The sequence below is a fragment of the Ochlerotatus camptorhynchus genome, unplaced genomic scaffold (genome assembly GCF_037179485.1).
Source record: "Ochlerotatus camptorhynchus isolate MF236.1 unplaced genomic scaffold, CSIRO-AGI_Acam_v1.1 ptg000078l, whole genome shotgun sequence".
Taxonomy (NCBI): Eukaryota; Metazoa; Arthropoda; class Insecta; order Diptera; family Culicidae; genus Ochlerotatus; species Ochlerotatus camptorhynchus.
The window spans coordinates 4,646,987-4,661,266 of record NW_027040568.1 but is presented as its reverse complement, the minus strand read 5'-3'; the positions used below and the strand labels follow the sequence as shown (position 1 = coordinate 4,661,266).

General features: G+C 38.3%; 1 protein-coding gene across 2 annotated transcripts; it reads right to left on the bottom strand.

Annotated features, from left to right (window-relative positions):
• Positions 1-9,712: 9,712 nt before the first annotated feature.
• Stip1 (Stress-induced phosphoprotein 1) lies at positions 9,713-13,926 on the bottom strand. 2 transcript variants are annotated; one of them, XM_065217635.1, is made up of 3 exons: positions 13,778-13,926; positions 10,316-11,331; positions 9,713-10,256 (listed from the first exon to the last, which is right to left on the bottom strand). In XM_065217635.1, the coding sequence occupies exons 2-3, from the start codon at positions 11,236-11,238 to the stop codon at positions 10,184-10,186; spliced, it is 996 nt and encodes a 331-aa protein (XP_065073707.1). In that variant the 5' UTR covers positions 11,239-11,331; positions 13,778-13,926; the 3' UTR covers positions 9,713-10,183. The 2 variants fall into 2 exon arrangements, with proteins under 2 accessions (XP_065073707.1, XP_065073706.1); XM_065217634.1 differs by lacking the exon at positions 13,778-13,926 and having other exon boundaries at positions 10,316-11,426.
• Positions 13,927-14,280: the final 354 nt, after the last annotated feature.

Here is a 14,280-nt window from a genome sequence, read left to right as displayed (position 1 = left end):
TGTTTAAACAAGCAAACGAACAAAAAATTGTACACACATGCTGCATGTTCGAAACTATCTACCTAAATTCACTGTCGCCAGCAGATAACGTGATTTTAATGTTGAAAAAAAAAAAAACATGGAAGTTAAAAGATAAATCCAGGCCCGGTATGTTTCATACTATTCATACCGTAATTATACACCCCATTGCTATTGTGCGACGGAAAGGTGCAACTCGAATTCTGCACGCAGTTTTTACTATGTACATCTTGAAAGTTAGAAGATTCCAAATCGTTAAAACTACAGCTCTACTAATAGAAATCGTTCAATCATCAATACGTGATCTATGCTCAAAACAGAAGAAAATTTACACAAAAATAATAGATAATCTTAGCCGTTCGAAGGTACTTTGAACTACGAGTATATTGAAGAATAATCTATTCTACAAAGCTATAAAGTTGTAAAAGTTATTTGAATTTCAAAGAAGAAGAAAAAAATGCTTGTGTGGCCTTACATAACCGAAGAGTTTTAACAAACGTTAAGCAGTAGTAGTCAGATGGAACAGAGGTTTAGAACAATGTTTTACCAGTTTTTCTTTTATTTTTTTTTTAGAATTTTCAACGTTAGTACCTTTGTGAGAGTTTATCCCTGAGATCCTTTCCTAGTGCTGTAGTTAGTTCCCGTTGTTTCATGCCTAGCATAGCCAATAATTGGTACGTGGTAAGCTTTCGAAAGGACGCCTTCAATTGATGCTTTTGCAAATTGCCGAATAGATAGTTTTCAACGTTTTAGCTAGCAACCTACTTTTTTTTCTCAGCTTTAGTGCAGGGATTCCGATGCGGTAGATTTTTTGGAGAAATTTTCGACTGATTCATATAATTGCTCCGCGACACATTAATGAACAAATTCGTGAAGATTTTTGTACATATATAAAACATACTTTCCTTTTCATAGCTTTTTCCAGCATAGCCATTCTATTGAATCCAATGAAAGATACAGAGAATCGAAAATTCGGTCACCCTTCATCCCATATATTTACTCGGAATTTAGCAATGACAAAATATAGTATTTTCCAACAGATGCTCTCGTTTTTCCTCTTTTTCATATATACACAAAAGTTCATACAAAAATATACTAAAGGTAATGCAAAATACAACAAATGTTTGTAGCTGGTAAGAAATAGTTCGTTTGACACAAACAACACAGAAAACTATATATTAAAACGACTAAACTGAGAAAAGTGATTAGAGCATGGTTTGAAAAGTTTTAAATGTTATTACTCCACAGAAAAATGTTAGTAGTATTAATAATAAAAGGGAAGAACAAATTACTATCTACTAATTATAAATACGTATGTAAAAATCAAGTTTAATTAATAAAGATAACGAAAAAAGTTTCAAAAACCGTAAATAAAAAAGGTTAATATTTAATATTTATAACGATAGCCCTAGTTGTGCCTTTCATTTATCCGATTTACCCTTGTACTAAGACTACTCAATTGATACCTGATGAAGTATCAATCCGTAATAAAGGGTGTACCGTTTAAAATCCGCACACACTCAAATTGCTCTAACTTTTGATCCGTTGGGTAAAATTAATAGAAATTTTGCGTATACATATTGTTTACACTGTGTGAGTTGATTTCATCAGGTGCGCAAAAGTTTTCAAAATGACGACGAAAGAATTGTTCGTGCGCGAAAAAGTGTTGCACGACTACTTTGAGAATAAGGATCTGTCGCATCGTGCCATCGTAAAAAAGTTGGTATATAAAACGGTTCGAAGAACGTCTGACTGTTGATCGGAAGCAAAGATCCGGAGAAAAAGCCGTCAGGTCAACGAGAACGATCACAAACGTGTGGTTGGGGCCTTTAAACGGAAACCAAACGCCTCAGTTCAAGATGTGGCTAAAAAGTTGCATGTGAGCAAGACTCGTGTAGAATACCAAAACTCGAGCTGGAACAAAGGTTCAGAAGTCCCCAAACCGTGACAAGAAACATAATACGGTCGCAAAAAGCCGTGCCCGGAAGTTGTACCAACAATCAATACGAAACTAACGATTTTAAATTGGCTCACTACTTGACTAGCTTATTGATCCCAAGCAAACGATTAACTAACCCCATTCAAGTCGAAATTCTAGTACTACACAATGTTTGTTTTGATTCGCTATGCAAGTTTGAGAGATAAAATGAGGGGTTAGTGGATTTTCCTATGTTTCGAGGGGTGAATCGTTTAGCTTGGGACCGAAGACAGTACCAGAGCTGAGCCAAAAAGTTGAGCACGTTTCTTCGAGATCTTCTAGTCTTAGAGTTACCTCTTGTACCACATACGAAGTGACAGACGGAGCGGCTCGAAAACTTTGGTGACTAACCTGCTATTGCAATTTTTCAGTGTACCACATGGCAACACCACTACTACTGGATTGTACCACATGGCAACACTACTACCAACAATCAATACGAAACTAACGATTTTAAATTGGTTCACTACTTGACTATCCGATTGGTCACAAGCAAACGATTAACGTATCCCATTCTAGTCGAAATTCTAGTACTACGCAATGTTTGTTTTGATTCGCTATGAAAGTTTGACAGATAAAATGAGGGGTTATTGGTTTTTCCTATGTTTCGAGGAGTGAATCGATTAGCTTGGGACCGAAGAGAGTACCAGAGCTGAGCCAAAAAGTTGAGCACGTTATTTCGGGACCTTCTTGTCTTAGAGTTACCTCTATGCTACTACTGGATTGAACTAGCATTTTAACCAAATGTACTAGAATGTTTTGGTTCTATCATAGAGGTAACTCTAAAACCAGAAGGTCCCGAAGAAACGAGCTCAACTTTTTGGCTCAGCTCTGGTACTATCTTCGGTCCTAAGCTAATCGATTCACCCCTCGAAACATAGGAAAATCCACTAACCCCTCATTTTATCTGTCAAACTTTCATAGCGAATCAAAACAAACATAGTGTAGTACTGAAATTTATACTATAATGGGGTACGTTAGTCGATTTGCTTGGGACCAATAGCAACAATCAATACGAAACTAACGATTTTAAATTGGCTCATTGCTTGACTAGCCTATTGGTCCCAAGCAAACGATTATCGTACCCCATTCTAGTCGAAATTCTACTACTACACAATGTTTGTTTTGATTCGCTATGAAAGTTTGACAGATAAAATGAGGGGTTAGTGGATTTTCGAGGGGTGAATCGATTAGCTTGGGACCGAAGAGAGTACCAGAGCTGAGCCAAAAAGTTGAGCACGTTATTTCGGGACCTTCTAGTCTTAGAGTTACCTCTATGCCAATAGGCTGGTCAACCATAGTAAAAAATTACCATATGCGGACGATAACCCAAATGGTTGAAATATTCCACAAATGGTTTGGATGATACCCCAAACACGTCGTTAAGCAAATTAACCATAACATTTTTATTAGTGGTACTTAAGTAGTGAGGCAATTTAAAATCGTTAGTTTCGTATTGATTGTTGGTTCTATCTCTTTCACTCTACTCAAAACTGAAATGCATAAAAAAATGACAAAATGATACACTCTTTGCACACTGTCAAATAATCATTGTACACAAAATCAACTTTGTGCAAAACCAAAACAAAAATACTATCCCATCTGGTGGATGATGGCACAAGCTTCTAAGAAAATTCTATTACAGCGAACCACATTATTTTTATTGATTTCTTCGTCAGTTAGTCGTCTGTCACTTCGTTTGTGCTTGTACCATCATTCTTCGCGCAATGTGGAATTTCGCAAACCAAAATAGGTATTAAGGTTCTTTTGAATCCCCGTGAATTTATCTGATTGTTTGCTGTAAAGAAGCTAGTAGGGAGCCGCGCTACTTCGTCGTATCATGGCGCCTATTTCCGTTCTATGTGCTAAAACCAACAATCAATACGAAACCACAAACGAAGTGATAGACGACTAACTGGCGAAGAAATGACTTAAAATAATGTGGTTCGCTGTAATAGAATTTTCTTAGAAGCTTGTGCCATCAGCCACCAGATGGGCTAGTATTATTGTTTTGATTTGAACATAGTTGATTTTGTGTGCAATATGATCTTTGACAGTGTGCAAAGAGTGTATCATTTTGTCATTTTTTTATGCATTTCAGTTTAGAGTAGAGTGAAAGAGATAGAACCAAAACATTCTAGTACATTTAGTGTTACCATGTGGTACAATCCATTAGTAGTGTTGCCATGTGGTACAATCCAGTAGTAGTGGTGTTGCCATGTTGTACACTGAAAAATTGCAATAGCAGGTGCGTCACCAAAGTTTTCGAGCCGCTAGCGTCTGTCACTTCGTTTGTGACGAAACTAACGATTTTAAATTGGCTCACTATACTTGACTAGCCGATTGGTCACAAGCAAACGATTAACGTATCCCATTCTAGTCGAAATTCTAGTACTACGCAATGTTTGTTTTGATTCGCTATGAAAGTTTGACAGATAAAATGAGGGGTTATTGGTTTTTCCTATGTTTCGAGGGGTGAATCGATTAGCTTGGGACCGAAGATAGTACCAGAGCTGAGCCAAAAAATTGAGCACGTTATTTCGGGTCCTTCTAGTCTTAGAGTTACCTCTAACATTTGCGATAACCCGTAAAATGCGAGGGGCGACACATCTAAATCTAAATTCTCACACTAGCGAATAAAAATCTTCGAAAAATCTTCTTTATTTTCTCGCATCTACTTGCATCGCGCATCATCTTTTTGCAGGAAATCTTCAAAATCGCGATAAATCTTCTTTCTATCTGCTCAGCGTACGCGCAGCTAGCCACAGCAAAACACAATATTTCCTGCATCGTAGATAGAGTCGTCCCCCTCGGTAAAATGAGCGATTTTAGGGATGTATGACGAAGAAAATACGACGGACTAGCGCGGAGCCCTATCTAATGTCTGAAATTTAGAGTATAAGCATAGAGGTAACTCTACGACCAGAAGGTCCCAAAGAAACGAGCTCAACTTTTTGGCTCAGCTCTGGTACTATCTTCGGTCTCAAGCTAATCGATGCACCCCTCGAAACATAGGAAAATCCACGAACTCCTCATTTATCTGTCAAACTTTCATAGCGAATCAAAACAAACATAGTGTAGTACTAGAATTTCGACTAGAATGGGGTGCGTTAATCGATTTGCTTGGGACAAATAGGCTAGTTAAGTAAGTTAAGTAGTGAGCCAATTTAAAATCGTTAGTTGCCACCGGTTGGTATAAGCCCCTAAATCTTGAGCTTTCTGTTTATGAAACTTCGATTTTTTTAACTTTATTATTGAGATTTTAAGCCAACGGGCTAGTTTATCTCAAGGTAAAATTGCAAAGTGTGATATGAATGAGGACTCTTTAAACAAACATTTGCTTCTAACAATTTTACGGATTTCCGGTTTGTTTAAATTTTCCGCAAATTGTGAACGATTAAGCGATTAAGGATCTTATTTAGCGGAATTTTGATTACAACATGATTTCAAAATCATATGATTAAAAGATTTCATAAACAACGCTGGTTTAATAACTCTTATTATTAAAAAGACTGACTGCTGAAGTTCATAGAAACTCCCTAAAGTTCGTAGAACTTCCCTGAAGCGTTAAGGTCTTTCCTGAAGGGTTCATTGAAGTTTGTATTGCCTGAATTTCATGGGACTTCCCCGAAGTTCGAAGGACATTTTTTTAAGATCTGAAACTAATGTTCTGCCCGACAACAACTCAGCAGCACGAGACTCCTTGAACTGTGTCTCAGAGTCGGCGCACTACTGGGCAAACTGGAGGGGCTACGCGGATGAAAAGGCACTCAAGCTTTCAACTAAACTGAAACACAACGCGGATCAATTTAATCACTGTATTTCTCCAATTACCGATAGTGTGGATTGTGTGGTGTTGTGTTCGATTTTATTGGCACATACCCTTGATGACGATGGCGACTACGACGACTGCAGACCAGCGAGCGCTCGCTGTGGTTCCGGAAAGATCCTTAAAGGCCGATCTTGTCGGCAAGATGGCGGTACCACCGCTCGGTGAAATTGCGGTACAATTCCGACAATGGCGGACGAAGCGAGGCTGACCGAACGTCGGCCGTAGTGCGATGGCGGGTTGGTTTTACCGGGCTGGTATAGCGGTTTGTGGAGATGGTTCCGATGCACAGGCGCTTCCTTCTGACGAAGCCGGTCGACGACGGCAAGGCCGCCCTCTGTCGCACCGGGAAGGGAAATTCTCCTTGGCGTTTAGGGCCTTCAGCCCGAGAACAATGTCCTTTACGGTTAGATCAAGGTAACTCAATGTCACCTAGACCGTAGCGTGCAATGGCGGTCCTTGACTCGCCAACCAGAAAACCATTTGATTGGTTGAAAAGAAAGGTCCTGAATCAGCTGAATTGGTGATTTCCACTGCACCTTGATTCACTACTCGCACTGTTTTCTGTTAACATGTATTCCACAGACACTTCTGGTCTACACGCTCGCCTGAGATAAAGTGAACGATGGCCGTTCTCTAAGCATCGTAGAACCCTTCAGCTCATCACCCGTGACTCCGTGTCACCATTTTGCCGCGGCCATGCGCGCCTTATTCAGCAGTCGGCCGTTAAGCATGGCCGTATCGTCTGCCCAGTGGGTTTCACCGCAAGTGTTACACAAATTTATTTGAATGCTCGATCACATGGTGCATATTTAAAATATTGTATTGAACCTTTGTAACAGAACGGTTACAGATCTTAGAAGTTCCCTGAAGTTCAGAGTTTTTTGAAATTCATAGGAATTTCTTAAATATCGTAGAAGTACCACGAAGTTCGTAGAAATTCTCAGAAGTACGTAAGAATTCCTTCAAGTTCGATATATGAGGACCCTAAATTTAGAAGAGTTTTCCTGAAGTTCATAAGGCTTTAAATATCGAAGGGTTTTTTTTTTTCCAAAATTGTGTGGGTCTTTCCTTAATTTCTTGGAAATTCCCTGAAGTTTGGAGAGCTCCCATGAATTTCGTAGGATGGTTGGTTGGTTGGTTGTCTTTATTAAGGAGATTTTCAGCCAGACGCTGGTTCATCTCCGGGGCAATTTCGTAGGACTGTAGCTCAATCAACTTCTCGGAAGTTCTAGGAACTTTTTTGAGCTTGGAGAACTATGTTAAGTTCAGAGGACTTCCCGAGAGTATTGAATACTTCTCTGAAGCTCGGAAAAAATTCATAAGTGTCATAGATTATCCTTAAGTTTTAAGCAATGCCTAAATGTCGTAGAAGTTACATTCAATCTGTAGAAAATTCTGTAAAATTCGTAGTTATTCCCCAAAGATTAATGGATTTCCCTGAAGTTCGTAAGACTTCTCTGAAATTTGTAGAACTTCTCTGAAGGTTCGGAGAGATTTCCTGACCGTCGTAGGTCATAACAGTAGTTCACAGGATTTTCCTGAAACTTATAAGACTTTCCCGAATTTTGTAGAACTTGCATGAAGTTCGAAAGCCTTATTTGAAGTTCTACAATAGAACTTTTTTATTGAACATGTTGAACAGGTACTTCAAAGTAGTTACTCGTCGGCACTGTTAAGTCTGCTATCAATTAAGCACAAGTCATACATGCAATTGATTCGAGAAAAAAATTAAATTAAAAATAAAGACAAAATATATTTACTAAATTCTTTGTTCATCAATGTTTAGTTGTGTGAAAGATTTAGCTTGAACAAAATGGTTAGTTTTGACCTGATTTTAAAAAGAAATTTTGACATACATAAAATTTAAAACCTATTTAAATTATACAAACAAGATTATTTTCCTGGTGGACTTATGAAATTCCTGGTTTTTTCCCGGTTTTTCTTGGTGAAAATAAATTCCCGACTTTTTCCCAGTTTTCCTGGTTTACTTGCCACCCTGGGGTACGTTAATCGATTTTTTTTGGGACCAATAGGCTAGTCAAGTAGTGAGCCAATTTTACACTCTAAAAAAAAGTTCACGTCAGATTTACGTCAAATATCACGAACCTGATCTGTATTTAGAAAATTTCAAATGTTACGTGACATTAGTAACTTTGACCTGCATTACACGTCATGTCGACTAAAAAAGTTGGTGAAATTGACCTATATTCCAGCCATGCCTATTATAATCTTTTATCACCCATATTCTTGTTTTCGTTCGAACCGTTTTTTTCATACAAAAAACTTTTTTTTTTGTTTGGAAAATACGGTTCAAACGAAAACAAGAATATGGGTGTATATCATCTATTCTCTCGTTAAAATCCACAGCAATTTACAAAACAGGAACAGTACCCGAAGCTTATTCTAGTTTTTCGCTATCCTATGCCACACATAAATCTAAATCGTAATTGAAATGTAGCTGATATATTATAAATCAATTTAAAATCGACTTTCATCTAAATGACAATTCAATTATCAATATGGTAGATTCATTACGCTATATTGCTTATTGCATCTGAAACTGGACTGCCCCAAAAATGCAAAAAGTGTGATAGAAGTGCACATTTCCGTCAAATCGTTTTGATGTCTAGGGAGCACTTATTGCTTGCATCATAAGGAATAAGTGCACTTTTTAATAAGTGAAAACGCGCTTATTAGTCCAATTTGGTGTGAAATGCGCAATATAATCGAGATTTTTACGTCTTGCTTTGGAAACCGACAGAATTGAAACCACTTTACTATGACGACGCTGTCTTTGGGAAACCAGAAGAAAATTACATTTTGTTACGTTTTATTCGATGTATTTTTACAAAAGGATGTCGTGCATTTCAATGGATTTTTTTTTCTTCAAAGTATTTGTTTTACCGCCGCTGAAGGAGGCGACAGTCGCTCAAATCAAAAGTCACTCGAAGCAAACACAAAATTGCGGGTTGCCAAACCTTGCAGACAAAACAACTTAGTTGCAACCAGATTTTACTTGTATTCTCTCCGCGCGTCTCTGATACTAACCTTCTATCTGCATATTTAGAGTTTCACGTGAGTGATTCGTTCTGGGGATTGTTATGTCCTTGCGATGTATTATGTATTATTCAAAAAAAAAACTATTTTTTAAAGATTTGTTTATACCTATATTTGGAATTGATGCAGTTGTCAAACAGTCTGACGCAGGATGCTAATTTTCTCTTAAAAAGCATCAAAACCTCATAATTGTCGAATTATCACATGGGACAGTTATGCGTTCACCTACAGTACGTCGGTTAGCGAAAGCAAGTCTGGTACAATAGGTCGTGTGAATAAAAATAATTTCCTTTCCTTTCCCGTGCTTTTCTTACGGAGCGATAAACTCTTTTATCCATGACCTAATTATTGTAAGGTGGGGCAAGGTGGGAACTAATACATTTATTGATTTATTTGTTTGTCAAAATCATGATAGATTGATTTTTCAAACCTACCTTGGGGCTACACTGAGCCTGTTGATGTTGATAAAAAATATCCAGTAGCCCCACATTACCCTAAATTTGTCGCTCTTTCCTCATTTAAGCTGCTTATGGAGCAATGATTGTGACGTCAGAAGCACATTCCAGAATTAACGTACGTTAGAGACGATATGATGGGCATATCAGTAATGATGAATCATATTGGCGTTGACGGCACCGTCGAAAAATCGTCTCTTCTAGCAAATATTTAGTTTCTCATGGGAATTTTCAGTAGAGTGAAAGGATAGTAGGATTTTAGCATAGGAGTAAAGAGCTACAGAGTCGCCGTCAACGGCAATGGGAACATTTCGAATTGTTGATTTGGTCAGAAAGATCTAGACGTTCCTGAAAGCTTGCAAAACCGTTCCATTCGTTAATAGACCTAGCTTTATTTCAAATATTACTTTTGTTTACAGGCTAGTTTGTAACTATGCATTCCTTTTTGTTTTGTTTATTATTATAGTAGTAATGATTTTTGTTGCTTTACCTAGGCAATGTTTGTTCTCTCATCTGTTTGATTTATTTTTTAATTTGTCACTTGGTATCTGCGCAAATCTGTTGTATAAGCATAACTATTGGTTTTCCTGTCCTCGTCTAACAATAACAACAAGTTTGCAGTTCTAATCGTTATGTGAGTACCATAAGTACTTGCTGAAATATTACCGGAAATGAGCGCCGTAAAGAATGTAGGACAAATTAAATAAGGAAATGAAGGGAAGATATAAAATAAATAGACTGGCTTCGAGTCGCTTTTCCACTTTTTCCGCATACGAATCCGGCCCAAAACAACCTTCCTCTGAACACACTAGCCCGGAAAACCGTTGTTTGCATGGAACTAGTTTAGTAGATTTGGATGATGCCCGATTCGAGCAATTTCTGAATCTTCGATGCTACCTGAGGATTCTTGAGATGCCTATTGGAATGGAAATAATTCGGTTATGATGCATTGAAAAGACATTAAATGTTACTTACTCCTGGACAGCCTTCGGGTCATTTTGCATCTGTTCTAAGATAATTCGCATGGCTGGATCCTTAAGGATCTGCTGCACTTCAGGATCGTTCATGGCCTTCTTCCAGACTTCCTTGGGATCTGAATGTACTGCCATCGTGCAAGCTCGGTAGCCTTCTAGCGCTTCAGCGTTGTTGGGGTCAATCTCCAGCGCTCGTTGATAGGCAGTTTGAGCTTCCGAGGATTTCTGCATCACCTGCAGAATTTTACCTTTACGAATCCAGCCCTTGATGAAGGATTCGTCTAGCTTGCAGCATGTATCGCAGTCCTTAAGGCCGAGGTCGAAAGCGGCCAGCTTCGTGTAGCAAGCTGCTCGATTACTGTATAATTTTGCATCCTCCGGGTTACGCGCGATTGCTTCCGTGTAATGTTTAACCGCTGTGCTGTAGTCACCTTTTTTGAAGAACTCATTACCCTGCTCCTTCTCTTCCTCGGCCTTAGTCGGGTCGATGTACGCCAGTCTTTCGTATTCCTTGATTTTCTTCTCCGTATTGCTTAGCAGAGCCTTAACTTCAGGTGTCCGATGTTCCGAAAGACTCTTTTCGAAGTACGTCTTGGCAGATTTGTAATCTTCCAATTTTCGATAAGCATTGCCAATTCGCGTAAACGCTTTCGCAATCAGCTTGTAGTCGGCCCGGTTCTCACGCCCTACCTCAACCGCCTTTTCGCATTCAGCGATGCACAACTGGAACTCCTTTTGCTCAAGGTATACGGCGGCAATATTATTGTGGAATGTGATATCCGTCGGGTCGTGCTGGAGTGCTGCATGGTAGTGGTTCAAGGCGGACGCAAAATCCTTCTTCTTGTAGAATTCGTTGCCGAGTTCTTTCTCCTTGCGAGCCAGTTTCTTGTTTTCTGGAAGATTCTCTTCCTCCTTGGATGCCATTTTACAGGATTTGAAAGATTAAAAGCACTTGACTTCTCTGTCTCCGATAGTTTTATTTACCGCTTATTTGCACAGTCCTGTTTGATGTGATTTCTGCAAATAGGAAAATTATAGACTCAAGTTGACTTCAGCTGCTTCTTATAATGCAGTGGAAACCGATTCGAACAATCGAGAATGGAAACATGCGCTGTCTGTGTTCGGAGAAAAATATCATAGGTGTGAAGGAGATAGCTACACATCGAGAAACGTCAAGAACTATCAAGTTATTTCGGGCGAATGACGAGGCGAATTCAGTTTCAAATGCGAAAAATCAAGGGGTTTACCGATGGGTAATTGCACAGGGTAGTACAAATATAATTATTTTATAATTGGATTGTTTAGGAATATTGAGGTAAATACCTACATATTCGTAATCTGCCGAAAACGGAAATTTCAACAATTTTGGTGCACTGAAACTATTTTAAATAAGTGCGATTACATTAGCCAAAATCACTATCTTAGCGCCCCTCGGAGGGACTTTGTATGGGAGCGAGCTGTCAACTAATAAATTTAGTGTCGTATAGTATCGTTTAATGTATACATTAAAAATTTAAATCTTGATTTAAAAATCGAGCTGAATTTCTATTGGATCAACAAAAATATCGTTGTGCTCAGAAAACGATGCTCTTTCTGATGATGTACAAAAACCGGTATGTTTATCGAAATTAAACAACCGCAATGTTCATGATAGTTTTGTATGAAGTGATATTTTGCGCATTTTGCACTACTTTAGACTACTGTGAATCGAATAAGGCCAGAAAATTGAATAAACGACTTATTTGAAAGCATTGGCAGTTTTAGAACATTATTAACAAGCTACAATAAACTCAATATTTGAATTTGATGACCAGTGCAAAATCTGCAATATTGATTTAAAAATCGAGATGGAAGTCTATGGGGTCGTAAAAATATCGTTGTGCTCAGAAAACGAAGCCGTACAGATGATGTATAGTAACTTCAGCTTAGTATCATTGATCGATACACTTCATCAACTTTCTCTTTTGGTACAGAACCGTTTCGTGTTGTTTATTGTATTAGAAGCTAGATGGTAGCTTTTTTTATCGATCTGTGTGCTGAACATAGCTGGCAGTGTCTTAACATGGCCGTGAGGATCCAAAGAGAAAGTCGACGAAGAGTCTGTCAATGTTACTTAGGACCTAATGCATTGTTCGTCTTGAATTAAGGACCCAATTGGCTTGTTTAGAGGTATTGAGGTAAATGTATATTCGGGTGTACATTTCGTGGTAAACTATTTCACGGAATTCCATTTCGCGAAACGTATCTTTCCTCGGAAAATATAATTGGGTAAATCCTCAATTGCTAACTGCTTTGCGTCACTAGGCTAAACGCCATGAAATAAGGATTTTATTGAGGATCTGTCGAAAACTCATTGCGATAAGTAACGTACAACTCATTCATGCTTCACTGAACACTAATCTACATAACTGATTTTCATGGGATTATTAATTTAAAACTTAATGATCGCGTGAGTACCTGGTGGCAGATAGAAAAGAATGAATGATGAATGGTTTCATTCTATGGAAGTTTTCCGGTCTTTTAAAATCAGGCTGTTCTTTTGAATATGTAATTTTTTATTGAATTAAAAAATAAATAAATGGACTTTTAATGTACGATAAATCAACACCGTAGGTGGATATTCTCTGATAGTTTTCCTTCTTTAGCCTATTTATGAAATATATATTTACAAAATAAAATGATAGCAGTGCCAACATTTCAAAGGGGCGTAATTGTTTTTGTGAACAATGGCTTTGGCCGTCGATTTCTCGCGAATGAAAGCTCACTCATGAAGGTTAATGACACCAGCAGGTTGATGAATGTTTTCTCTACCAGCAAGCATTGTTAATTTAGAGGGGTGTGCTTTTATTTGCAAGAAATCGACGGTTAGGGCCATCGTTTACAAAAGAAATTACGCCCTTTTGAAATGTTGGCACTGATATACAAATTATACGCAAAATACATCAATTTGTAAATAAAAAGCGCTTATTTGTACGTCACCGTCACTTTTTTCAGGTAGGCACCCCTGGTATCCGATTTATTTACGAGGCTGCTTGAAGGAGGTGCTCCAGGAGACATGTGTCATGTCTAGGAGCACAGACCGCACAGACAGACAATGTAAAACTATCCGTCATGTCTACGAGTTTAAATGGAACTGGGAATTCGACGTCACACTCGATGTTACAAAAGAACGGCGGGAGTATTGAAGATACGACATTGCCATACCTGTTCCCTTGACATGGAACAAGGAGTACCGGAGAAAAGTGAGGTTATTTAAGCGAATAAAAAAACACCGTTTTTCAAGAGTGAACTTCCTAAATTTCTACTTGGAAATTTCACGGTTCTTCTTTGAGCGTATTGGGCAACGGAACCTATAAATTGGACACAAACGGAGACTTGGATGATTCACTGTTCCATCAGCTCAGAAAACGCACGTTTCTACTGGATTCTTTTGTGCTGAGAAAACAGAACTAAACTTTCTTACCTCTGTGGGTGTTAATTACGTTTTAATAAAATCGATTGTTGCTTTTGTTCACTGCGATCTTTAAAAAAAAACGCTTCCACACGACTGACTTGCTTTTATCTGCACACTGCACAAATTTACGTACGTAATGCAATCACAAACTCACGATTGAAGAACAACATCAACATCTGTTCGTTAACAGAAACTTCTAGATCGTTCTGGTTTTGTCTCCACCCAGTTTGTTTACGTTATTTCCAGCCGAATAATGGATTAGGTCCTAAGTAACAATGACCGAACCTCTTCATCGATTTTCTCTTTGCATCGTAATGGCCATTGAAAGACATTAAAAATAAATTCCCACTATTATCAACATAAACTATTATCCATCGCATCTAATACGCCGATCACGATGAAAAATTGTTTTAATAGCCCAGTTATTAACGAAAGATAATGTCGGTGAGGAGAATCGATTAATGTAACTTAGGACCCAATCCATTGTCCTGCTTGATATCGTTCCATCGAGT